Source organism: Canis lupus, chromosome 21 (genome assembly GCF_048164855.1).
Source record: "Canis lupus baileyi chromosome 21, mCanLup2.hap1, whole genome shotgun sequence".
Classification (NCBI taxonomy): Eukaryota; Metazoa; Chordata; class Mammalia; order Carnivora; family Canidae; genus Canis; species Canis lupus.
This window is the reverse complement of record NC_132858.1, coordinates 18,679,903-18,707,361: the sequence shown is the minus strand read 5'-3', so window position 1 is coordinate 18,707,361 and position 27,459 is coordinate 18,679,903. Positions and strand designations below refer to the sequence as shown.

Below are 27,459 nucleotides of genomic sequence, written 5' to 3'. Positions count from 1 at the left end.
ACAGACCTCGGGGCTTTTCAGATCTGCACATCTTCCTCTTCTTCTTCTTCTCCCCCACCCCCAAGGCCTTCTTTCTACTATGTGTTAAACCTCTCTCTCCTTTCCCTGGTAAGGAAAGGTATGGACTCAGTCTTTGGATTTAGGGACCACCCTAAACCCAGGATGGTCTCACCTAGAGATCTTCAACTTAACTACATCTTGCAGATTCTATTTCCAAAACAGTCACATCCATGTTCACAGGTACTGGTGGTTACCATTTGGACATACCTTTTTGGGAAACCAGTTCAAGCCACTACAATCTTTAACTTTTTCTGTTATGTTACCCAAATATCAATCTATTTCCTCCTATAAGGGAGTTCTGCCTAATATTTCCCTGTGTTTCTAGTCTCCTCTCTTAATTTCAGAAGTTCCAAGACCACAAGTACTATAAAGATAATTCAGTAGCTTTATTCTTCTGACAGAATCCAGACTGATATCTGATATATCCAAGGCAGCTCGAATTTCATGAATAAATCCCATTAATCCCCTAAAGAATACGAGGCGTTCCAACACTATTAGTAGGCCTACAATCCAAAAAACTGACAACACAAAACACTAGTGAGGATGTGAAGAGACAAGAACCCTCATTCACTGCTGCTGGGCAGGCACAATGACATGGCCACTCTGGAAGACAGTTTGGCAGATTCTTACAGAGTTAAAAACAATCTCACCATACAGTCTAGTAATCATACTGTGAGGTATTTACCCAATTGAGTCAAGAACTAGGTTCACACAAAGATTTGTATGCAGATGCTTATAGCAGCTTTATTCACAATCACTTAACACTGAATGAAGCAAGTAAGATATCTTCCAAAAGGTGAATGAATGCACAAACTGCAGTGTGTCCATACAGCAGAATGTTACTCAGTGGCAAAAAAAAAATGTGAGCTCTCAAGCCATCAAAAGAAGCAGAGCAACCTTAGTTAAATATTGCTAAGTGAAAGAAGTCAAACTGAAAAGGCTCCATATGATTCCGCTTCATTGACATTCTGGGAAAAGGCAAAACTATAAAGATAGTAAAAGGATCCGTGGTCCCCAGGGACTCAGGGCGGGGAGGGAGGGATAAGCAGATGAAACCCAGGGGACTCTGAGGCTGGAGAAACAATTCTATACAATATTGTAATGGTGGAGACATGACATGCACTTGTTAATGCCTGCTGAACTCCCAGCATGGGCAGAGAACCTTGATACATGCAAATTTAAAAAGAAGTACTCATTTATTTACTTTTAGAGAGAAATTGTGAGCAGGGGGAGGGGCAGAGGAAGAAGGAGAGGATCCTCAAGCTGACTCTGCACTGAGTGTGGAGGCCGAAGCAGGGCTCGATCCCAGGACCCCCGACACTATGACCTGAGCCAAAATCAAGAGTCAGTCACTTAGCCAACTGAGCCACCTAGGTGCCCCAATGTATGCAAATTTTAAATATCACTTAGGTTTGAGAAGTGAAAGGAAAGAGGACAGACTATGACAAGAGAACCCTACTGCATTGTAAATGTACAAAACTCCTCACATGATGGTGAGGAAGGATAGGTGCTGACCCCAGTGACTCTGGGAGAGAGTCTGCAAGACTAAAGGCAAGAGAGACGACACCCATACATTGTATTGTAGTTGATAACGTTATTTCCCACCCCAATGCAGGTGAACAACTCTGATGCCACTTTGTATGAATACTGAATTAAGCAATTAAGTGGATGGGAGATGGTAGGAGCCACGTTTCTCACTGTTGGCCTAGGAGTTCACGGATAAGGTCAACGGCGGAGGCAAAAAATGATCCATGTGGTACTGGACTGGAGTGGGAGACATCAGTAAGAATGTTCAATTTATTATCATATAGATAGTTACATACAGGAATGTTTGTAGACATATATATCTATATAGGTATCTATCTAGATATATCTGTAGTCCTCCCCTTTATCTGTTTCAAGACCGCTAGGGGATGCCTGAAACTATAGATGGTACCAAACCCTATATATGCTCTGTTTTTCCTATATGCACATACTTGTGATAAAGTTTAATTTGTAAATGAGGCACAGTGAGAGATTAACAATAAGAACAACTATAACAATGTACTGGAATAAAAATTATGTAAATGCCCCCCCCCCTCAAAATACCTTACTGTACCATATAGTCTTCTTCTTATTATGATGATGTGAGATGGTAACATGCCTCCCTGATAGGATGAAGTGAGGCGGATGACATAGGCACTGTGACCCAATGTTAGGCTGCCATTGACCTTCTGGCAATAAGTCAGAAGGAAGATCATCTGCTTCCGGACTGCATTTGACCACAGACAGGTAACTGAAGCCCCAGAAAGCAAAGCCAAGACTGTACTGGGGAGGATGACTGTACATGAGTTAATACACACACACACACACACACACATATTTCTTTTCTCTGTCTGCTGAGTGAGCATAAAAGAAATAACACCCAAATGCAACAAGCATACCTAGTGCCCAGACTTGGTTTCTTTTTTTTTTTTAAGATTTTATTTATTTGAGAGAGAGAGAGCACAAGAGAGAGCACAAGTGGGGAGAAGAGCAGAGGGAGAGGCAGAAGCAGACTCCTCCCCGAGGAAGGAGCCTGAGGAGGTGCTCAGTACTGGGACCCTGGGATCATGACTTGAGCTGAAGGCAGACAGACGCCCAACCGAATGAGACACCCAGGTGCCTCCAGATCTTGGTTTCTAACACTGTTCTCCATTAAAAGCAACCAGGGTTCCTTGGAGAAATGGTTGGGGTGGGAAATATATAGGAGGAGCCTGGAGCATCTTATAGGACTGCAACTTAAAAGTGCTAAAAAAACTAGGAGACAAACAATACTCCAATAAAATATGTCAAAGGGGGCACAAGAACCCACCCAAGGGCTCCCAATGACCAAAGCTGGAACAATTTGGCCAACACAATAAGGTAGTATTGGATTACAACTCAGGTAGATCTATGAGTTCATATGGTACAAATAAGTGGGTGAGAAGAGGCAAATCTCCCATGCAGAAGGACTCCATATAGAATGTGTAGATACCACAGGAGTTTCCGACATAAGGAAGGGGAACACAACTCCCCACTCCTTAGGTGTGGGTTGTGCATAAAACTTCCTTCCAATGAGTACATAATAGAAAGGATGGAGAAAGAGCAACTTTACTGCAGAGATCAACACCACTTTGGCCAGCATTTCAAAGCCAACACCAAGTCATGAATCATGTGGATAATATGTGCCGTTGAAATGATATGGTGAGAAGGCACTTTGCCCCCCTGGCTTTACTCTCCAAACCCCACAACCCCAGTCTAGTTATCAGACAAATTCCTACAGAAGGACCTGACCAAGTCTCTTCCTAACTGTCAAAGTCATCTAGTCAAAGTCTGAGAAACTTCAACAGGCAAGAGGAGCCTCAGGAGGCATAACAAGTAAATGTAATGTGCTGTGCTGCATGCAATCCTAGGACAAAAAAGGTAAAAAACAAGGACATAAGATCATAATCCTATGATCTTTAAGATATTCTCTTTGCCCTAATAGCCTATAAATACAGGAAGAGCAATGTTACCCTCTGAATTGTAGAACACATATGTCCTGAGTTTTAGTAATATGAGGATTTTGGAAATGCTAAAGATTTTGCATAAGATTATTTATTTTTAAAAAATTTTATCTATTTATTCATGAGAGACACACATAGAGAGGCAAAGACACAAGCAGAGGGAGAAGCAGGCTCCCTCCTTGCAGGAACTTGATCCTGGGATCACGCCCTGGGCCAAAGGCCAGATGCTCAACTGCTGAGCCACCCAGGCATCCCTCCCTGTAAGATTATTTCTAACCAAGCATTTAGTTCCTCAGTTAAGACTAACAGCAGCCCTGAGTGGTGCTACTGATGGACCCACACGTTTCCTAATTTTTTTTTTTTTTTTTATGATAGTCACCAAGAGAGAGGAGAGAGGCAGAGACACAGGCAGAGGGAGAAGCAGGCTCCATGCACCGGGAGCCCGACGTGGGATTCGATCCTGGGTCTCCAGGATCGCGCCCTGGGCCAAAGGCAGGCGCCAAACCACTGCGCCACCCAGGGATCCCTCCCACATGTTTCCTAAGCACTTACTTTCCACCTTCCAACCACTGGGGATCATGAGATGAACAAATGTTACATCTTGCCTTCAAGCAACTGAACTTAGAGGAAGACACAGAAGATAGGGGGGAAAAACCCACACACAACGGTGACACTAGTGCTAGTGTCATAATCCCATCGCTCTTCCCATTACTCAACTTTAAAATAGGGGTAACAGTCCACTTGTTAGGATTTTAGTTTTCATGTATTTTGAGCAATGGTGCATAGTAAGTGCTCCACAACAGTAATTTTTTAAATGAAATTAACCATTTTACAATTTAAGAAATGATCCCCACTGCCTATGGAATAACAATGCTGTGGGTAATCCCCTTCAAGTGTGTAAACACACTGAATTCTCACTATCCTCAATCCTCAACACTCATCATTTCCACATCTTCCTGACTTATACATTCTTCTATAAACCACTGTCTGTGGTTTTGCTTCATATCACGAAGGATGGAGACCATAGTACAGCCAAACTCAACAATGTGAGATAACCCAGTCTGGCAATTAGAAGCAAAGCCAGCGGTGTGCATGGCCACCAGTGAACCTTTTGCATCGAACACCGGGGAGCCAGAAGCCCCAAAGTAAAAAGAGGTGTCATAGGTAATCACATCCGGATTGTGAGCTATGTCCTGGAAGCTTCTTTGGGTGTACATATGGATATATTGCATACCATAATCGTGGCCTTCTCCCTCTCCAGCCTGAAGATGGTCCTGAAATTTTCCTACTCGCTGATCCAGAGGGATCACAGTGCAAGCGTCACTAGACTTTGCCTCTCCATACGGATGGCCGATGATATATATCAGGCCACTAAGCGGTGCAAGTGCAACCCTATGATAGAGTCCCAAAGGCACTTGTTGTTCATTTGCCTTCAGTTTCAGAACGGCATAATCAAGAGTTGCATCAGAAACCTCAAACAAGGGCTCAATGAAGAAGCAGTTCTCTTCTTTCTCGGGGGGCTCTTCATAACTAAATGTCACCTTTACGCACTGACTAATTATGTCTGCCCACCTACTGGGGTCAATTCCTTCACCCACGATGTCATTTATCACGTGCCGACAAGTTAAAATGAACAACTTAGTAAAAACAAAGCAGGTAGCAGAACCCCTATTTCCATTGTTGTTCCATGTCAGGTAACCCACGGAATCACTCAGATGGGAAAGAATCTTGTGCATTTTAACCGGGGTAGAGTTTTTTGTCAGTTTCCCAAACTCTACCTTATGCAGTTTAAATAAGGACCCTTTGCTCTTTTTATGTTCCAACTCTTTCTTGAAGTTTTCTCTGACTTTTTCACTTTCTTTCTTCAGACTGGGGTATTGAGCCACAATTTCTTCTCTCACCATGCAAATGTTTCTTTCCTCGGACTCCAAATTCTGAGCAGCTCCTGCTTCGGAGCCTGTTCTTTTCTCAACTTCCACCTCAAAGAGCTCGCCCTCTAGGTTGTCAACGGTCTGTGTGCTTTCTAGAATGGAGTCCAGGTTCTTGATGAGTTTCCAGTCTTCTTTCTCCAGAAAGGAGAGAAACCTGCCATCCTTGCACACGGCGTCCTTGATGGTTTCTCCTTTGAAAGCGTAGACGCAGAGTTTGCACCCTTTTTTGTGAAGTTTCCCGCGCTTAATGATCCTCTTCTTGCTCTTCCCAATCGCGTGAATATAAAATTTGACACAATCAGAGGATACCTTGCCATGCCGGCCAGATACCAGACTCCCTTCTCTCTGCCTACTTTTACTCTGGGCAAATGTGATTAGCACACGACAACTTTCAGGAAAGCAACTGAGGGGCATTCCAAGATTTATGTATCCTTCAATACCTTCCGTGCCAAGCACTAGCATTTCTTTGCCTTGCTGAGTTTTTATCTCCTTTTTGACAGCCTCTAGGGTGTTGAGTGCTCCATATAAGCTATCCCCTCCAGTATGCGTGAGCACGTGTTTCCTGTGGCTTACATTCAAGGTGATGTAAATTGTCTTATTTGGGGGCACAGTCTGGTCTTTGAGTCCTTGAGCCTGGGTGTTAGTTATATCTTTTGGATCTCTTTTAGAGCCCATCTTCATTTGAGGAGTATTGGAATTATTCTCTTGGTTTTTATTGACCTAAAAATAAATGTGAAATGTTTTAAAATTATGAATACAACCTTACACAAGGAGGATTCATCAAATAGCAGAAATCACCCCCCCCCCCAAATAAGAGCATTTGATTTCTACACCTAAGTGAAGCATCTTCCCCAAGTCATGGTCATCATGGCACAGGTGTCAACAGATATGAGTTCATATGGTGGCAATGTCACTTGCTGGTAAGGGAAATAAGGCAGGATTGTTGCAAAGATTGGGTGTAATGTCATGTGTGACAATACCTAGCACGATGACCAGTACATTAACAGATTAATTTTTATTTTCCTTCTTTATGATGGTACTAACATTCTGGATAAAAAAAAAAGGAACCGAAGATAATATAAGTTTACTTTGGGCATAACATAACAAACTCTCAAAGATCATCTCTTCAGCCCAATGTTGTCAAAAACATCTCTGTCACAGGTCCTGTTGGAACACTGTAATAGATTTCCAACTATCCAAAAGATTCTTGGGCAGATACATTTTCAAAAAGGGAATTGGTTAGTACAAGTTTATTATCTGGCTTGTTACGATGTAGGACAAAGAAAAGTATAACAAGGCTTGTTTTGGCTTTCCTAGATACCTGGATATCCGAGTTACAACCAGATGAAAGAAATCAAATGAAAGCTTTTATGGTGCATCTTCAAATTCTCAAAATTCTCACACTTCTTTTTTTTTTTAATTTTTATTTATTTATGATAGTCACACACAGAGAGAGAGAGAGAGAGGCAGAGACACAGGCAGAGGGAGAAGCAGGCTCCATGCACCGGGAGCCTGACGTGGGATTCGATCCCGGGTCTCCAGGATCGCGCCCTGGGCCAAAGGCAGGCGCCAAACCGCTGCGCCACCCAGGGATCCCCTCACACTTCTTCTTGATAAATCCAACGAGCATTTCAGATTCAGGAAAGACTATGACGGTTTGCTATGATAACAGAGGCCCATTATTACAAAGAGCCCTGACTTAATGTCAGTAAATATAAGTGCAAGGCTTCCCATCACTTCCGTCTCCAGCAAGAAGTCATTTCTCTCTCCTCATAAATGAATTGAGGAAAATAAAACCCTCCCTCCTTGCCTACCAAGTTTATGGTAAAGATTATTATTTTATTTTTTAAAGATTTTATTTATTTATTCATGAGAGACACAGGGAGAGAGAGAGAGAGGCAGAGACACAGGTAGAGGGAGAAGCAGGCTTCATGCAGGGAGCCTGATGTGGGACTCCATCCCAGATCTCAGGATCACATCCTGGGCTGAAGGTGGCGCTAAACTGCTGAGTCCCCTGGGCTGCCCAAGATTATTATTTTAAAATGTGTTTCAGAAACTAGAAAGCACAATAGAAATGTAGGTTACTATTGTGATCAAATAGATTATCCATATTTGGAGCAGTATATATTTTCATGCTATGAAATAGTATGAATTTTTTCATTCTGTAGTTGACTGTAATAATTATAGTAAATTTTGGTTGTTGTTGTTCAAGAAGTGTTATGATCCATTTCTACCTGAAGGCTGTTTTGATACGGCCAAGATTTGTATTAAAACTAAAAGAATAAAGCAGATGAGAAAGATTTTAACGTAATATCCTCAATCTACAAGGAAGTAGTTTCTCAGCAGGAAGCACTAGGACACCCAGTGTCAAGGAAAGCTATGTGTCATATCTGTACATTCCGTCAACAGTATTTACAAACATACCTGAGGAAAATAGTGCTCTATCTTCATATTACTCTTCTCATCAAATGTGATCCTCTGTGATCTGCGCTTCTTAGGGCTCATGATGACTTGAAGATGAGTAGACAGTTCAGCTGAAACACTAATTTCAGAAAGGTTCAGGTTAGAGTAGTATTTTCATAGCTATGTTAATTGTACAGAGGCTAACATTGACAGGGACCCCACATCCCACCCATCCCCTTCGGCTCCAGTGTCTCTTCAGAGATGTTAATGCGGCAAGTAGGCAGTTCATCCAACAACAACAATCACCTTGACGATAAAAGCTCCCTTTCCTAGAACACTGTGTGTCAGGTACTATACAAAATACTTTACAGAAATCATTTCCAGATGCCGATTCTCCCAGATACCATGCAAAGCTGATATATTTGCTTTTTGCAGGTGAAGAAAATACTAACTCAGAGAAGGCAGGTGACCCTCAAGGCCAGAGCCACGTGGCAGAGATGGAATTCAAATGCAGGTATAGAGACACCTGGGGGCTCAGTGGTTGAATGTCTGCCTTTGGCTCAGGTTGTGATCCCGTGATCCCAGGGTCCTGGAATTGAGTCCCACACTGGGCTCCCACAGGGAGCCTGCTTTTTCCTCTGCCTGTGTCTGCCTCTCTCTCTCTCTCTCTCTGTGTCTCTCATAAATAAATAAATAAAAATCTTCAAAAAAAGAAAAAAAGGCAGGTACAAATGTCCCACAGGTGGGTTTGTAGTTTGAGAATTCAAGTGTGTTCTACTTACACTAGATGTTAAAATCTGGCCCTCATTTCAGGTGGTGACACCACAGGGATGGTAAGGTTACAAGGGAAGGGATGGGGAAAGAACCATAAAGACAAAATAATCTTGGAAGGAGGGTGTGCCTGGGAAGATAGTCAGGAAGTTTAGTTGCTGCTTGGTTTTTGTTGTTGTTGTTGTTTAAAGAGGCATTTTTCTTTTGCCTTTCCTCTGATGTCTCCTTGGAAAAGAATGAACTATGTAAAGTAAAACAGCAAAATCTTCATTCATCATAAGTAGAACAAAAGCCAGAGGACAGCAGGTTTCTATTTTCAGTATCCCAACATGTACCACAACGCCTGGCATGTGGCGAACTCTCAATAAAGACACATTTGTAAAGATCCCATGAACAAATGGAGTATGCACATGATTTACATGTGCATTATCCTAAGTGCATTTTTATATAAATTATGTCATTGAATTCCTCCAACTCTGTGTGGAACTCATAATATGCCTATTTTACTAATTAAAAACTTGAGCATCCAGAGAGATTAAACTATTTACTCAAGATCACAAAGCTCCAGAGTACACTTTTGATTATGAACATTTTCAAATAGGAACAAAATTTTAAAAAAGAGAATAGTATAATAAATCTCCATATGCCTATCACATAGAATTGATGATTATTCATTTTCTGATAAATTTGCACCATCTCTTGATTTTCCTAGATTATATTACACTTATAGGCATCATGACATTTTATCCCTAATTATCTCTTTCCAGCTTTACACATTAAGAACTTTCTCTTGTGTAATCACAATACTAATGTATTCAGACGAAGATCCAATTGAGGTGCACAAGTTGTCTTTAATTATTATGTCTCTTAACTTTCTTTTATTCTAGAAAAAGCCCTGATTCATTGAAGAGAACAGAGCTGCCTGCAGAATGTTCACCTCCTGGGCTGCTGCTTTGTGTTGCTGTTTAACTTGCGCTCTGGCCCATCTGTTTCTTGCCAGTACAAGTTCTCTAAACACTTGACTATTCTCCTAACCATTTCATTGTGGAGCAGGAAATGTGGCTTCATTATTTTTAAAGCTTTACTTAATTATTCATGAGAGACACAGGGAGAGAGGCAGAGATATAGGCAGAGGGAGAAGCAGGCTCCCTGAGGGGAGCCTCACGCAGGACTTGATCCCAGGACCACGACCAGAGCCAAGGGCAGATTTTCAACCACTGAGCCACCCAGGTGCCCCTGTGGCTTCATTCTTTACTGGTAATAAGCTACCCAGGAAAATCTAGGGCCTTTAAGCCTAACTCTCCTGTTTGTAAAATGAGGTAAAGAATCTGAAGGTGCCGCCTCCATGAGTTTTTATAAGACCACTTGGGTTCAAACCATTGACGAGTTGCTTGAACTTGGGCATGTTAATTGGCTGCTGTCTATCTCATTGTCCACACCTCTAAGATGGGAGGAGATGGAACCTGCCATCCTTGTTGTGAAGATTAAAAAATACAATGCATGAAAAGCCTTTAGAGAAAATGAGAAAATGCTCTGCATCACTTGCCATCAGGGAAATACAAATCAAACCACAATGAGATACCACCTCACACCAGTGAGAATGGGGAAAATTAACAAGGCAGGAAACCACAAATGTTGGAGAGGATGCGGAGAAAAGGGAAACCTCTTACACTGTTGGTGGGAATGTGAAATGGTGCAGCCACTCTGGAAAACTGTGTGGAGGCTCCTCAAAGAGTTAAAAATAGATCTGCCCTAAGACCCAGCAATTGCACTGCTGGGGATTTACCCCAAAGATACAGATGCAATGAAATGCCAGGACACCTGCACCGTGATGTTTCTAGCAGCAATGGCCACAATAGCCAAACTGTGGAAGGAGCCTCGGTGTCCATCGAAAGATGAATGGATAAAGAAGATGTGGTCTATGTACACAATGGAATATTCCTCAGCCATTAGAAACGACAAATACCCACCATTTGCTTCAACGTGGATGGAACTGAGTGAAATAAGTCAATCGGAGAAGGACAAACATTATATGGTCTCATTCATTTGGGGAATATAAATAATAGTGAAAGGGAACAGAAGGGAAGGGAGAAGAAATGGGTAGGAAATATCAGAAAGGGAGACAGAACATAAAGACTCCTAACTCTGGGAAATGAACAAGGGGTGGTGGAAGGGGAGGAGGGCGGGGGGTGGGAGTGAATGGGTGACGGGCACAGAGGGGGGCACTTGACGGGATGAGCACTGGGTGTTATTCTCTATGTTGGCAAATTGAACACCAATGAAAAATAAATTTATTATTAAAAAAATGAAATGAAAAAAAAAAGAAAAGCCTTTAGAACACTGCTTGGCACATAACAGGTTGATTCACATACCAGTAAATATTACTATTACTAGTATCAATATCAATATACTTACCACAGGGATACTTTTCAAACAGTGGAGGACTAGGGAAGCAAAAGTCGATACATATCATTGGGCTGTGTTGTAAGATCCTTGAGGGCAAGAACTGCCCAACAACTAAGAGATTCTGGGGTTTCAGTGTGTCCCTGGATGACGACCCAATCTTAGGGACTTTGAGAGAGGACCCAAGTGACTCAGGGTCAGAAAAGGGAAACGAAGGGGATGGAAAGAAATGTAGATCTTGCACTAGACTGGGATAAACTTGAGCATTCACAGTGGCAAGGGGCAAGAGATTAAGAAAACATCCCACCATTACACACACACACACACACACACACACACACACGCAACATCATTTCTAGTATCCAGTGTGAGTCACGTTAAGGCAGATATGAAGTGTCCTCAGCTAGCCATCTGGTTCCAGCCTCCTCTTAGGGTTGGAGAAGGTTCAGCTAAACCACTTGCCCCCCCCCTCGCCCCCCCCCCCCATCTTCAGTGAGGAGGTAAGGACATAACTGTCCTCCATCCATTTCCTGCCTACCTGGGGCTCTCCATAGAATTCCTCCCACACTCACCTCTCTCTCCACCCTTCCTCATCCTCTCTGCTCTCCCCACCTCACCCTCCCCTTCTCTCTCCTCCTCTGGCTCTCCCTCTCTTCCCCTCCCCCCATCTCCCCACCCTCCCTTTCTCTCTCCTCCTTCCCCTTTTGTCCCTTCCTCTCCCCCTTCTCCCTCTTCTCTCCCTCCACTGGGGAGCACGTGGGAGGGACAGAGCCAGATCCCCGGCTGACCCCAGGCCTCCTGCAAGGGCCCCACGCGCCCCCGCCCAGCCCCGCAGGCCCCGCGCTCACCCGCTGCTCCAGGGCCCGCAGCACCTCCGCAGCCCAGCACCCGGGACTTGAATCCAGCGCCCAGCGCGGGTCCGCGCCTTTGGGAAGTCGCCGAGGCCGCCGCGCTCTCCCGGGAGGCTGGTCCGGACGGGAGGCCCCGCTGAGGTTCGGGAAGGTCTCCGCGCCGGCCGTCGGGCCGCTTCCACTTTCACAACCCTTGCGGCTTCCAGCAGCCCCGCCCCTGCTTTTTGGGCGCCCGCGGAGCAGGCCTGGGGGGCCTCGGTCCTCCCCCAAGACTCTGTGTCCCCGCCCCCCCCCCCCCCCAGCCCTCTGAGAGGCAGACGCCTGCCTCCCGGTGATCTTTTCTCCTACCAAGTACAGCCACAGCTGACAAGGGGAGAGACCAACTGTTCCATTGCTAACGAGGCGGGATTTATCAAGATTAGATCTTTTCAAGTTTTGGTCAGGTAATCAGAAGGATGCCTTAAACGGTATCTTTACTCCCAAGGACAAAATAAACTCAGCACTCGGGGAAACTCAACAACAGAAAACGCTGGAGCTGAACTTCATGCCAGATTCACTTTTCCCACCTTTGAGTTCAGTGAGCACGGAGAGAAAGTTCAAGGGACTCAGAGGAACGCTGATTTGGAGTTGTGGCAGCAGAAACTGACTACTGGAGCCAGTTGCTGGGCCTCCAAGGATGTTGCTGGGGCCTCCAAGGATGTCAAATGCTGGCTCCCAGAAATCCCAACAGAACCATCTGTTGAGGGGCACCTGGGTGGCTCAGTGGTTGAGCGTCTGCCTTCAGCTCAGGGCCTGATCCTGGGGTCCCAGCATAGAGTCCCTCAGCAGGGTCTCCCCGGGGAGCCTGCTTCTCCCTCAGCCTATGTCTCTGCCTCTGTGTGTGTGTGTGTGTCCTGAATAAATAAATAAATAACATTTTAAAAAAAAAGAACCATCTGTTGATAAGACAAAGCTAAGCTTACTGCTTCTTGAGGTTCTAGGGGAGCAGAATTTTGGTAGTGTCTCAAAAGGGGAGAGCAAGGTTGGGCTATTTATTGAGATTCTGAATTCTGGTTTAAGGCAGGTCTTTAATGTGGGGTCTTTAATGTTTAGGATAGGGTAAACACTGGGTAACAGTTTAGGATTGGTGGACGACAGACAAGGATTTTTCAAGAAGGTTTGGGATGTAAGCTGTGCTCTGATGTTTTCAATGGAAGAGCGTTTGCGTCTTTGAGGAAGTTATTGGAATAAGCAATAAAGATATTTGCAATTTTCATGTCCCTGGGCAAAGTTTGCTGGGATAGTGAATTTATGTGGATGAAAACAGTATGATAAGTCCTATTAATGTAGTTAGCAATCTATGTGAATGTAGATGGCTTCGGCGCTCTTAATGATGAACATGCTTGAGAACATAATCATCATTTTTTCATTTGTCTCTTAGAATATTGAGTATTTTATCCTGGAAAGAGGCTCACTCCTGAAAACACACTTGACATGATTTGTCACACACAGCATTCAGACACAGGGGAATGTTCTTACGAAACATTTTCACGAAGTTAATTAACATTGGGTCTTATAAAGCACATCAGTTTTAAAAATTAGAATCCGCTCTCCCCTTGGGCACTGCAAAAGAAATGCACATTGCATCATCTTATTCTGTTCTTTTTTTTTTTTTTTTTAATCTTATTCTAAGTTGCCAGGGCCAGACCTCCATCCTTTAAGGAAACAGCAGTATGTTTTTTTTATTTTCCCTGCCCCCCACCCCCATCCCAGCCTGAGTTTTTTCGGCATCGTGTCCCTGACAATGAATTTTCTCTAAACTCTAAATCAGCTGCAGATCCAAAGGGATAACTCACCGAAGAAGAGCTCGTCCCAAACCCGGCAGGACTCGCAGGACTCGCGACTTTGCGTTGGGGTGAGGGTGGGGGGAAGGCCTTTGCCGCCACAGGAATTCCGCCTTCCGCGCAAGTGTCAGTGCCTCTGGCCAATGGGCGTGGAGATCCCGAGTCGCTTTGCTCTCATTGGTCGGCTGCTCTGCTACTGCGGAAGCCGATTGGCCGCGCTCCCGCCGAGCGGAGCGCGGGAAAGGGCGAATGTGGACCTTGGCGCGCGGGGTGTGCACGATCCCCGGCCGCGATCGGGCCGCGGGAGCCCGCGCTCGCTCCCTGCCTAGTGGTTCGGAGTCGCGGCGACCGGGAGCAGGCCCGGACTCACCAGGCCGCTCGCGGCCATCACTGCCTGAATCCGCGAGGCCGAGCCAGCGGCGGGCGGAGCGGGAGGCGGGCCTCGGACCGGAGCCAAGGAGGCCGCCCCCGTCCTTGCGCAGGAACCCGGGGTGGAAGTAAGTGGGCGAAGACGCGCCTCCCGGATGCCCTGGGTCCCCGCCTGGAGGGCGTGTGTAAGGAGGAGGCGGAGGCTCCAGCTGGGCGTCTGCAGCGTGTCACCGGCTCCGTCGCTCGGGAAACGCCGCGGGCGGGTGCGGAGAAGGGGACTTGGGCGACTCTGGCGTTCCCAGCAGCTGGGGCGGGTCCTACGACTATAACAATCAGGAAGAAGCCGAGAATGGGAGCGGAGTGAACGCCCTAGTCAAGAATCTATCCTCCAACCGTCTATCCATAGAGGCAGACGTTCACGATCCTGATGAAGAAAACCCTACGGACCCCAGGAAGATGAATCTCAGAGCTGACAACTCCAGTAGGATGGGGCTTGCAGACCACCTGCTGGTTAAGGATCTGCGTCAAGGGCAGATGTGCACGTATTCGATACTGCACTGGAAAAGGAGCCACGGTTACAACCGTGACAAATTTGCCGCAATTGACAGAGGAATATTATCTAATGTGTGTAGAGTGATAGGGTTCCAAAGTGTGTTAGTAACTATAATACATGTGATAATTTGGGGGAACTGGGCATAATGTGCACACAATACACACCAAAGTAGCTACAACTCCTGCTTTCTCTTCTGTGGGTTCTCTGGGGTTTGGAGAGAATAAACTTTAAAAAGGCAAAAAACAGAAAACCCAAATTGTATGAAAATTTCATCACTCACTGTGGTTCTCTGAGTCATTAGAAGTTTCTATGCTCCTGAGAGTGACAAGCAAGGGTTGGTAAAAATACTAAGGTTGAAAATGCCTAACAGTCTGAGCTATCTGGTTTTGGAGAGCTATCCTGGTGACCTCCCAGCATTGACCAGCAACCTCCTGGCGCATTATTCCAGCAGACTTGTCAGCATTTGATAGACTTCTGAGATATTGTCTGGAAATTAAGAAGCAATCGCAACTATGAAGAGGAGTGAAGTTGTCTTTTCTTGGTTTTGTTGAAGCCCACTGCCTGTGCAGAAAATGTGGAGTAAGGGGCAGCCTGGGTGGCTCAGCGGTTTAGCGCTGCCTTCAGCCCAGGCTGATGCTGGAGACTAGGGATCCAGTCCCACGTCGGGCTCCCTGCATGGAGCCTGCTTCTCCCTCCTCCTGTGTCTCTGCCTCTCTCTCTGTCTCTCATGAATAAATAAATTTAAAAATCTAAAAAAGATTTTTGAAAAAAAAAAGAAATTGTGGAGTAAGACCTATAATGACAGAATAAATCTAAGTGTCTAGTCCAGAGAATGTATTTATGCAGATATGGAGCATTTTCCGTGTCTTTCTCTTTCCTTCCCGTCTTTTCCTCCTTCCTTTTTTCCTTTTTTTTTTTTTTTGGAGGGTGGGGTGAGGAGCTTTTGTACATTTCAATGTATAAACAAAATAGTAGCTTAGTAGACAATAGGCTTAACAACACTTATCAAACATGGATGTTAAGAATTTAACATTTTTTAAAGATTTTATTTATTTATTCATGAGAGACACACACAGAGAGAGAGAGAGAGAGAGAGAGAGGCAGAGACACAGGCAGAAGGAGAAGCAGGCTCCATGCAGGGAGCCTGATGCAGAACTCAATCCTGGGACTCCAGGATCACGCACTGGGTGGAAGGCAGATGTTAAACCTCTGAGCCACCCAGGGGTCCCCAACATTTTCTTTCTATGAAATATTGGTGTACCAGAAGATAGTGAAAAGTTAAAATACAATATGTTCTTATCTATGGGACATCTGTGCAACTATACCTACAATGTAGCACTATAACACTTTTTTTCTCAAATCTTTCCATAATTTTGTATACTTTTAATAATCCTTATTTTATTTTATTTTTTTAAATTTTTTAAAAGATCTTATTTATTTATTAGAGACACAGAGAATGAGACAGAGAGGCAGAGACACAGGCAGAGGGAGAAGCAGGCTCCATGCACGGAGCCCAACACGGGACTCGATCCCAGGTCTCCAGGATCACACCCCAGGCTGCAGGCGGCGCTAAACCGCTAAGCCACTGGGGCTACCCAATAATCCTTATTTTAAAAAACATTTCTGGCTTGGTAAATTGGCTTCTTGGGGAAAGAGCATAAAATAACAAATATTTCCTAAACCTTGAGTATATGTACAATAAAATAGATTTTGCTTGAAGGTAGTAGGAAAATACTTTTTTGGATGAAAGATTACTGTCACATTTTAACCTTCATAATCCCTACATCTTTTGTTATTGTTTTTTTCTCCAAATTTCAGACAAAATGAAGTTGTAATTTACCTTATAGAACTAGTGAGAGCTAAATCAAATAAAATTCACATTGTCAAGATTAGAAATCAAAAAAGTTTTTAAAAGCTATTTGACCTTTAAATTTATATATGAAGTCTTCCTCTTTTTTTTCTTTTGTCCACTAAAGACCAGAGTTCTTATAATTACCAGGAAACTCCTAAAAATGTAGATGCATTCCTTGTAAATGCTTAACCAAACAGATTATTTTTTCATTACTAGATTAGGTAACAGTATGAGTTTTCTTCCATACATATATATACCATTTTATTTCTTGCCTCTTGCTTTTATGTTGTTAAACAGTGAAGAGAATATGCACTTAACACAGTATCATTTTTATAAATAATTCCTATATTTGTTACTCTGCTATAAAAATCTGCCCTGTTATTATGTTTAAAGCTTACGCTACTCTCTGACTTTTTGGAAAAATATATATAAAAATATATATAAAATATATATAAGAATAACTATTATGGCTTTTCTTTTTTTTTAGCATGGCTTTTCATAGGTTTATATGACACTGTGGTCTATAAACAATAATTTTAATAAATCATATATAGATTCATTTCAATTATATATAATTCATATATTGTGTGATTAATTTTCTTGTGGGAAACAAATATCAACAATAATATGCATAGATATAATTATGCTGTGGTAACTGGTCTGTTTGGAGAATGTTTACTGTGACTCTTGAATGTGAAATCCTTGCTAGAAAATTTTAATTAGATAATGTGCTTATAAGACATTACATAAAACATGTAAAAGTATAATCTCATCTGCAGGGATCTTTTGGTTTTGTTTGTTTTAGAGAGAAACCATGAGATCTTTCAGAGGAGGGGTAGAGGGAGAGGGAGAAAGGATCTTACGCAGGTTTCATGCTTAGCACTCAGCCAGATGAGGGGCTCAACTTCAGGACCCTGAGAGAATGACCTGAGTAGAAACCAAGAGTCAGATGCTTAATGGACTGAGCCCCCCAGGGGTCCCCACAGTTTTTGCTATTAATTTTTTTGCAAGGCCTTCTTGTAGGGAAATATTATACTATACAATGAAGAGGTTTGTTTTCCATTTTTACTTCAGAATTTATTTTATTATTTTATTATTTTTTATTTAAAAAAAGATTTTATTTATTCATTCATGAGAGACACAAAGAGAGAGGCAGAGACAAAGGATAAGGGAGAAGCAGGCTCTCTGCAGGGAGCCCAGTGCAGGACTGGAGACTGGTCCCAGGACCTGCGGATCATGACCTGATCCAAGGCAGATTTTCAACCACTGAGCCACCCAGGCATTCCTAGAATTTATTTTAAAAACCATGACTGCTCTGTAAAAAACACACAAAAACCAAAAAGTCAACAAAAATTCCAGGTTCATCATACTTAATACAAATTTTTTTTTTTGGTTGCCCTAACTCATTCTTAATTATTGAAATCACTGTAAATAAATACCTGTTTCATAAACTAAGATATGGGAGCAAGTTAAGAATAAATTAGTGGTGATGCATAAAATTTTATTGTAATTACTTTTATAGAAATTTATAGATGAAGAGAGAGGTGTGGGATTCCTTGGCAAAGGCCAGCCAGGCTGTTTGCTTTCACTGATGGTCTACTTATATCTGTGGGTAGGAGTCAAGAGGGTGTATGGGCAAATAAGATCTGCTGGGGGACTCCCTGTTTCACGGAATACTCTCAATAACCCTGTGGGGAAGGTGTGGTCATCTTCCTCAATTCACAAATCAAAGATTTAGCAAATATTTGCCCAGAAACATTCTTGGGAGGATTTGAACTCCCATCTGAAACTATGGCTACACTCTTTCTATTGAGGCTCTATGGTTGCCTTTAATACTTAACAGCGGGATCCCTGGGTGGGCCAGGGGTTTGGCGTCTGCCTTTGGCCCAGGGCACGATCCTGGAGACCCGGGATCGAATCCCACGCTGGGCTCCTGGTGCATGGAGCCTGCTTCTCCCTCTGCCTGTGTCTCTGCCTCGTGCTCTCTCTCTCACTGTGTGCCTATCATAAAAAAAAAAAAAAATACTTAACAGCAAAATGCACAACGGTTCACCCTTTCCCACATACTTTTTTTTTTTTTTTTCACTTATGCAATCCTTTCTTCAACACATAAATGTGTGATTACAATTTACAAGAGCCAGTGCTGGATCCTCTAAAGGGTAAAATGTTGAGAAGAGTCCTTCCCTCAAATAGGGAAGGAAGAAAATGCACACACATAACAGAATTTCTAACATGGTCTCATTCATTTAAAACACATGTTGATTCCTGCTTGCAGATATTGTACTGGAAATTAAGCATACAGAGTTGAATGGATATGTTGCTCACATTCATGGCCCCAGACCAGTTTAATACAACCTAATTCTAAGCACAGCACTTTCGCAGGACATATTATACATGTTTACTGTTTAGAGTTTCATAAAGCTTTACTAATTTTGCCTCAGAAAACATTTATTTTGATTTTCCGGGGAATTAGGGGAACTCTAATTCTGTTTCTCCAACCTGGAAAAGTCTGGAGAACCGAAAGAACCAGCTGATGAGTGTGAGAAATTGTTCTCAGATCTTCCCTGTGTAGACACACATTTTGCCCTGTGACTTTGCAGTTCCTCCCACCTTATTAATGTCAGGCTTAGCCATCTGATTTGTTTTAGACAGGGGAATGTACGGCAGAACCAAAACTTACTGAGCTTGGCCTTGGGTGCCACTGGTTCTTTCTGATTGCCTTTCTTTGGCTTCTGCCATTGTGATGTAAAGAACACCCTCCTGCTAGTACTACCTTATAATGTGGGGACGCTTCAGTGCATGGAATGAGTGTCCAAATACACCAGGCACACATACTCCATAAATGAGAGTTGCTGTCATTGCTACTCTTTTCTCTTTTTCCTCTTTCTTTCTTTCTTTCTTTCTTTCTTTCTTTCTTTCTTTCTTTCTTTCTTTCTTTCTTTCTTTCTTTCTTTCTTCTTTCTTTCTTTCTTTCTTTCTCTCTCTCTCTTTCTTTCTTTCTTTCTTTCTTCTCTCTCTTTCCTTCCTTCCTTCCTTCCTTCCTTCCTTCCTTCCTTCCTTCCTTCCTTCCTTCCTTCCTTCCTTCTTTCTTTCTTCTTTCTTTTTACTATCGTGTTACTCTGATGCATATCTACCTGTCTATGAGGCTGTGCACTGGGTCAAAAGTTGCACATGATTTCTAAGTTTGGGGGAATATTGTCAGATTACTATATAGAAAGCCTGCGCTAAATTACTCTTCCACCAGCAGGACGAGGTGGTGCTCATTTCACCTTGATGTCAAAAGTGCTGGGGCGGGGGGGGGGGGGGGGGGGGACACGCCCGGTGGCTCAGTGGTTGAGGCTGCCTTGGGCTCAGGGCGTGATCCCCAGCTCCCCGTGGAGAGCCTGCTTCTCCTTCCGCCTGTGTCTCTGCCTCCCTCTCTGTGTCTCTCATGAATTAATAAATAAAATCTTTAAAAAAAAAAAAGTGCTGAGCGATCAGGATTCCTAAGTTCTGAGTCAGATCATAAGACTCCAGATCCGGTAACGCCCCCTGCTTAATCAACGCCTGCAGCACCCTGATTGCAGAAACTGCCAGGAGGAGGAGGAGGAGGCCGCCTGCCTGCGGGGCTCCTCCGGCGGCCTCCTCCTCTCTCCAGGAAGAGCGGTCCCCGCGCAGAGGCCATGCCTGCAGCACCCTGATTGCAGAAACTGCCAGGAGGAGGAGGAGGAGGCCGCCTGCCTGCGGGGCTCCTCCGGCGGCCTCCTCCTCTCTCCAGGAAGAGCGGTCCCCGCGCAGAGGCCATGCCTGCAGCACCCTGATTGCAGAAACTGCCAGGAGGAGGAGGAGGAGGCCGCCTGCCTGCGGGGCTCCTCCGGCGGCCTCCTCCTCTCTCCAGGAAGAGCGGTCCCCGCGCAGAGGCCAGAGCGCCTGGGCCTTGGGGACGCGCAGGGGGTGCGCGCTGGAGCGGCGTCTGTCCTTCCAACTACAGAGCGGAATCCCGCGGCGGGTCCTTCCCGGGGTCCCGGCAGCTCTGGACCTGCTGGGCGGCACTGAGCCCCACGGATGGACGTTCCCTAACCACCATCCCGGGGACCCCCTCCTGGGCCTCCCACTTCCTTCCACAGCGCGCTGTTCTCCTTACGGGCTTTCTGGCAGGGACCGTCCTTCGCATCATTGGTGGGGGTAGCGTGGGAATCTCACGTTCATTCATCACTTGTTACCCCTTGGGGTTGTGCTTGACACACCTAGGTTTTGTTTAGTTTATTTAGTTTATCTATCTATCTATCTATCTATCTATCTAGATATCTAGATATCTATCTATTTATTTATGATAGAGAGAGACAGAGACACAGGCAGAGGGAGAAGCAGGCTCCATGCCGGGAGCCCGACGTGGGATTCGATCCCGGGACTCCAGGATCGCGCCCTGGGCCAAAGGCAGGTGCCAAACCGCCGAGCCACCCAGGGATCCCCCACCTAGGTTTTATTTAATCCTCACCTTCACCCCGACGGCACTGGGTGTGACTTTGTCCCCATTTCACAGATGAGGAAACCGGTCGATTTGCTGGGGACCACGTAACCAGTCGAAGGGAAAGAGGGATGAACCGTCGGATTTTTGGTCTTAGAGCCTTACAGCCGGTTAGGACTCTGCAGAGAGCCTTTGGGCACCGCTCAGTTACCTCATCTGCAAATCAAAGAGGTTGGCCCAGATGGGTGATTCCTCAACTTTAGTGTCTGTAAGAAATATTTATTTATAGGACACTCTTTTAAAAACGCAGATTCTTGAAGCCGATCCACATGCTGTGGTTCAAACAGATCCGGGGTGCGGCTCGGTGAACTGCGTCCGCGCGAGAGACTCGGGCTTAGGTGACCCTAAAGTCAATTAACAAAACACCGCACGCTCCGCCTGGCGGTGTCCTACGCACGTCACATATTTTAAATCACCACCACACCTCTGCGAAATGGGCGCAATTTTTATTCCCTCCCCTCCCCCCATCGCCTCCCCATTTTGTAGAGGAGAAAGCTGCTGGCCCCGCGGCTTCAGGCTCTAGGATTTGCTTCCTTTCCTCCGCCGCAAGGGTTTCTGTGACCCCGCCCCAACTGAGCACTTCCCCGCCCTGCGCTCCCCTCGTCCCGCCGCCCCCACCTGTCCCTCCGGGACCCTCTCGCGGCGCCCGCGGGGCTTCAGGACTCGGGGCTCGGGGCTGTGAGACCCCTTCCCGGGAGGGTCCCCGCCGCGGAGCCACGTCCCTAAAAACCCGGCCCAGCAGGGGCGTTTCTTACCCCGCCCCAGCCTCCTGCAGGTGGCGCCAGAGGACGAGCCTGCGGGAAAGGCAAAGGGGCGGAGCCAGGGCAAAGATTGACATCCTTCCTGCCCAATAGCAGCACAATAGGGAGGCGCTTTGTCCAACCCTCAGCTCCCGGGGGCGGGAGAACACTGGACCAGCCGGAGACGTGTTGGGAGGGCAGAGAAGCTGCGGGGCTGGACCAGCTCGTGCTCTCGCTCTCTTCTCTTCTCTGTCCCTCGTGCTCCTCCTGGATCCAGCTGCGGGCCTGAAGGTGCCAGAACTGAGGTTGGCTTGACCTGCTGGCGCTGCCTGGCCGCCTCTTCCGTTTAGCATTGGTCGCCTGGGCCTTGCAGGGAGTGTAGTGTAGCAGGAGGAGTACTGGGCTCCCAGGACGTGGCCGGACCGCCGACAGCTTTGTGAGCACGTCTAAAGGTATCCTTTTGGTTACAGTTACACCTGGTATAATTTCGCGTTGCATGATTCCTTCTTTCAATTTCGGTAAACACTAAACAGGGAATGTCAGTCCCTGTGGTGGTCCAGCAGAGAAAGGATGCGTCAAATGCTGAGAGTAGATCTTAACTCCCCATTATTCAGATAGTAATTAAGAAAGAAGGCCTGTCTCCCAAAGAAGCATGTTGGGCCCTTCAATTAGCATAACATTAAATAATCATAATACAGGACACATTTCTCATGTTCCTATTGGATAGAAGAATATGGTCACATTCTTTTCATCAAATCTACATCTCAGCCATCTTTCTTAATCTACTTCACCAACACAAGTCCCTTCCCTTCTTCTTTTTTTTCTTAAGATTTTATTTATTTTTTTTCAGAGACAGAGAGGCAGAGATGTAGGCAGAGGGCGAAGCAGGATCCATGCGGGGAGCCCGCCGGTGCCCACCGGTGCAGAACTCGATTCCAGGACCGTGGGATCACACCCTGAGCCAAAGGTAGACGCTCAACCACTGAGGCACCCAGGCGTCCCCCCCGCCCCCGCTTCCTTTCTTTTTAAAAGTCTAAGATTTCATTTTTATGTAGCCGACTTTGTCTTGTAGAAAAAGTATGAGACTTGGGATGATAGAATCTTCCTTCACAGAGACTTTACAATTCATTCTGGGAGGTGGCTAGGCTGCTATCATTAGTAATGCCCAGTCACCTTAACCTAATTTGGAATGAGGTGATTTCAAACTGACTTGTGTCCCTGTGAAGGCTGAGATATGTCTGGGACATTCTCATTTATGGGTGCAATACTTCATTTGCATTCAAGATCCTGTGTTTACCACAATCTCTATAACTTGATAGGCCTTAAGCTCTAACTCTTGTGCCTCCTCAGCTTCATGATTCTCTTCAAATGTCTGGTCAACTACTCAGCCTCTCCACAATTTGTAGGTGTCTCTCAGGTGTAATCAGTGCTAACTATAGAGCTGACCCCTTTGGGCTTCCCTCCTCACTGGAATACTGGCCCTGTACTTTCTAGCTGCTTTGGTAGAGCTTTGATGCCTTCACACAGGTATTTCCTATTTTAAGCCTAGATTTTCTGGTTGTTCAGTGTGACCTTGTGTGTGTGTGTACAGTGGGAGAGTTGGTCTAAAATACCTATCTCATCATTACCAGAACTCTGAGATTGATTTTTTAGAGGATTATTTATTTATTCATTTGTGAGAGACCCACAGAGAGAGAGAGAGAGAGAGAGAGAGAGAGAGGCAGAGACACAGGCAGAGGGAGAAGCAGGCTCCATGCAGGGAGCCCGATGTGGGACTCGATCCCAGGTCTCCAGGATCACGCCCTGGGCTGAAGGCAGCGCTAAACCACTGAGCCACCCGGGCTGCCCTGAGATTGATTTTTTTATGTTACTAAACTCCAATGGCAATTGCATTTACAAATTTCCCTGTCTTGTCTGTGAAATTTAAGACATTTATTTACAAAGGGTAAGTTTCTTAAAATTGGAGTTATGATATTGGGGAAGCTTCTAAGACATGGAAAATATCAGCCCCTAAACTTGAATGACATGTTCTCTTTGCTGCTTCTCTTTTGTCTTCTGGTAGGAGAAAGATGACATTACCCTCATGCTCCATGCCTCACTGTAGAGATCCTACTACCATATGTGTTATGCTTTTTCAGAGAAACAGAATATATATATATATATATAGTATATATGTATATGTATATATACATATGTATATACATATATGTATATAATAGAATATATATATATATATATATACACACACACACACACACATATTCCCATTCTGTGGGAATGGCCCTGAGCACCACACAGCCGTGCTGCTCACTGCTGGCTGCACAATGAAGTATAAGCAAAGTGTTTGGAAGATCAGTGTTTCCCTTTCAAAAACATCAAAATGCCAAAGATTAATCTGGGAGTGTGCGAACTGCCTTCTTTAAAAGGTCATGAGAAACATGAGTTTTTTAGAGGTAGCTATGGTGGGTGCCTAGGGAAATGGTTCTTACCAAAAGATATGCAATGAAAGTAGGTTACAATTAGTAGTGAGGAGAAGAACTTTACAGAAGTACTGTTAATTAGAAAGCTTCTACAAGTAACGTTTGTCAAAGCACGAAAACTGCAATACTTTGCCACAGAGATTCCATGGTGGCTATTTTTTACTTCCAGAAATCTTATTTCTACACTCTATTTAATGTAATGTTTCTCCTATCACTTTGAAGTTTTGTTTGGAGTAGATGGGGTGCGTCTGAGAACACATTCTGGTTTCCTGGGGATTTGGGGTGTTCTCTTTCTGTGTGTTTGATGTGAAGTGGTTTTTAGATGCAAGGACCTCGTGCATGGTCCCCGTGTCTGTACTCCTTGAATTGTTCAGGGGCAGAACGTTCAAAAGCAGGGGTTGGAGTCTCCTTAAAATAGATATGCAAAGTATCTTTAATGTATTTTTTCCCATTAATGAGCCTTTTTATTGTTGTGTGTGTTGTTGTTTCTTTTTAATTGAAGGTCCCTTACTGGTCCTGTTTCCAAGAGTGCCAAGACCAGGGGAAAAGGGGAGGGGAACCAGGCGGTGCAAGGAAGGGTCATCTCCACAGCATTCCATTTATACACAGAACTAAACAGACAAGCACAGAGTTACTATTGCGGTTAGAAGTTGGCAGCATGGGAAAAGGGAGGAATAGGTGGGAACTGGGGTGTCGTTAAAAAAATACAGCCCCCCCCCAAACTGGGGTGCCTGGGGTGAACTTGGTCTACGTCAACCCAAGAGGAATCAGAAGAAAAAGTGGTTTGGGAAAGCCAGAACCAGCAGAGATAGAGGGAGGAGGAAGGTTCAGGGGGTGAGGGGGCTATATATATATATCTATATATATAATTTATATATAGATATATTATATATAAAAACATATATAGATATGTATAATAATTTAACTTATTATAAGTAATTAATTCATGTGATTATGAGTGCTGAAAAATTCCAAGATCTACAGGGTGAGTCGGCAAACTGGAGCCCCAGAAGAGCTGGTGATGAAGTTCTAGTTTGAGTCTGAAGGTCTGAGAGCCAGAAAGGCTTAAGACCCAAAAAGAGCCAATGTTTCAGTTCAAGTACAAAGGTAGGAAAAAGTCAATGTCCCAGTTCAAAGACTGTCATACGGGAAGCATACTCTGTTCCTTGGGGTCTCCCAAGTAAATCTGTTCTATTCCGGCTTTCAACGGACTCATTAGGGAGTCAGTAAGGAGAGCAAACTGCTTTATTCAGTCTATCAACTTAAATGTTCATTTCATCCAAAACATCTTCACAGAAACACCTAGAATAATGTTTAACCCAGTATCTGGTCACCCTGTGGCTGAGTCAAGTTGATACATAGCATTAACCTTCACACCAGATTTAAGCTCATTATGATCTAAGGGCAACTTACAGAATGTGTAGGAAAGAAGTTTTTTGCAAAGAGAATTTTCAGAAGTTGCTAAACCTTGCCATCAAAAGCCAGGGAATTTTGTGGGAGTGGATTTTAAAGGTTAATAAAAGAGGTTGGAAAATGATTTTGCTTAGTTCTTTGAAGAGGTGAACTCTCCAGAGTTTCTGATTCAACACTCAGTTTTAGGAAAACAGAGGATTTGTCCTAAATTTCATGATGCTAATCAAAATGAGGATCAGCTAGCTATTGGCCCACAGCTATTCCAATACAACCAGAAGGCCAGACATCCCTTGATACCACCTAGGAAGTATTCTTGGGAAAAAGTACAAACTGAATAGAATCAAGCCTCTAGATCTAACCACCAGTTTACAGGAAATACACCAACTCCAACTCCAAATTAAATGACACCACAAAGATGTAATTGCAAAGTTCGGAATATAGAACATTCTAACTACAGGACAAATGTGATCCACTTTATTCAATAAATACATGTCAGGAAAAAGATAAAGGGGCGATTTACACATTAAAAGGGATTGAAGAGACTCCTACAACCAAATACAATGTATAGACTGTTGGATCTGATCTGATTGTTCCAGAAGTAAAATAAATGAAAATTAAAGGCAAATTTATCACCTCACTGTGAAAGATGCTTTAGATTGCTCCTAGAAGTTAGGGAAAGCTATACTCTGACTGAAATTATCATTACATTTTTGTAAGCATGTTGACTGCCCTGTATAGTTTATTTTAAAAATGCTGCTTAACTTTTTGAGGGTGGCAGTGGTTACCCAGCATACTGTATACTAAAAAGGATAAATCCTTTTTACTATACATAAATCCTAAATTCCTACAGCTAGACTGTAAAAAAGAGAAAGAAATGGCCACAGAAAACAACAGACAGGAAAAAATACCCTGAAGGACAAAATCTGAGATTTTGAAGGACAAAGGTCAAGGCAATTCCAACTGCCATGGAGCAGTGACCGACAGCTGCAGTGAGCTAATGTAAAAATGTGCTCCTTGCTGGGGCTGGCCATCCTGACAGTTCCTGCACAACAGATTTTGATCACTGCTATTGGAAAGTGACAGTTGTATTTTCCATTCTTTTTGCTGACTAGAAATTTTACTTAAAGTGGTTGGATTTAAGTGGTTGGCCATACTCCACTATAGTCAATCGGGTGTGTGAGTATGGTGAAAGGGAACGGCAGATTCATCTCGGGGCCATGAGGAGCTCCAGTTGTGATGGAAATACATGCACATCACCTAGAATTCTGGACTGTCTTCAAGAGTGGATAAGTATGCTTCATATGTGGAAAGAAGCATGTGTAGAGACACCAGGGAGGCTAGTGAGACTGGGATTGATACGACTAGTTCATCCAAAATCTATTTTCCCTTTATTCCAAAGTAATAGAATTTAGGCTGGGCATCTGGTCATCCAGAATAAACACTACATTTCATAGCCCAATTTTCAGTTAAGTGAGCTACGTAACCAAGTGGTAGACAATGAGTACCAGCAGCTGTGATATATGCAGTTTCTATATGGTGCTCTTAAGAGGAAGAGGTATACTCCGCTTTTGCACATATTCCTTTTACTCCTGACTATGGTTTGGCTGGAGGTGTGTTGGCTGGAGGTGTAGTAGCCATCTTGGACCGGACTGAGAAACCTAATACCATGACACCCTGGAACTCCCACAACCACAGAGAGCTATATCTTTAAGCTACTTTCTTTCTTTAAAAAAAAAAAAAAAAAAGATTTTATTTATTTATTCATGACAAACACAGAGAAAGAGAGAGGCAGAGACA

At 44.2% G+C, this 27,459-nt stretch overlaps 2 protein-coding genes across 3 annotated transcripts in view; one reads left to right on the top strand and one right to left on the bottom strand.

Annotated features, from left to right (window-relative positions):
• Positions 1-778: 778 nt before the first annotated feature.
• Positions 779-14,198, bottom strand: FAM111A (FAM111 trypsin like peptidase A). Of its 2 annotated transcripts, XM_072790937.1 has the most exons (4): positions 13,761-14,149; positions 11,923-12,039; positions 7,922-8,039; positions 779-6,217 (listed from the first exon to the last, which is right to left on the bottom strand). In XM_072790937.1, exons 3-4 carry the CDS (start codon positions 8,000-8,002, stop codon positions 4,490-4,492), a joined length of 1,809 nt encoding a protein of 602 aa, XP_072647038.1. In that variant the 5' UTR covers positions 8,003-8,039; positions 11,923-12,039; positions 13,761-14,149; the 3' UTR covers positions 779-4,489. The 2 variants fall into 2 exon arrangements, with proteins under 2 accessions (XP_072647038.1, XP_072647039.1); XM_072790938.1 differs by lacking the exon at positions 11,923-12,039 and having other exon boundaries at positions 13,761-14,198.
• Positions 14,199-21,954: 7,756 nt separating this feature from the next.
• LOC140612806 (glycine N-phenylacetyltransferase-like) overlaps positions 21,955-27,459 on the top strand; it is a 73,513-nt gene continuing 68,008 nt past the window's right edge. The window contains exons 1-2 of the mRNA XM_072790919.1: positions 21,955-22,221; positions 22,620-22,736. The gene's annotated coding sequence lies outside the window, so the exon portion shown is untranslated. The remainder of the gene's footprint in view (positions 22,222-22,619; positions 22,737-27,459) is intronic.

Bases quoted from the DNA above. Each gene is read 5' to 3' on its own strand.
- FAM111A (XM_072790938.1), bottom strand. From the start codon at position 8,002: ATGAGCCCTAAGAAGCGCAGATCACAGAGGATCACATTTGATGAGAAG. The intron at 6,218-7,921 runs GTATGTTTGTAA...ATTTATTTTTAG, and splicing joins TAGAGCACTATTTTCCTCAG to GTCAATAAAAACCAAGAGAA.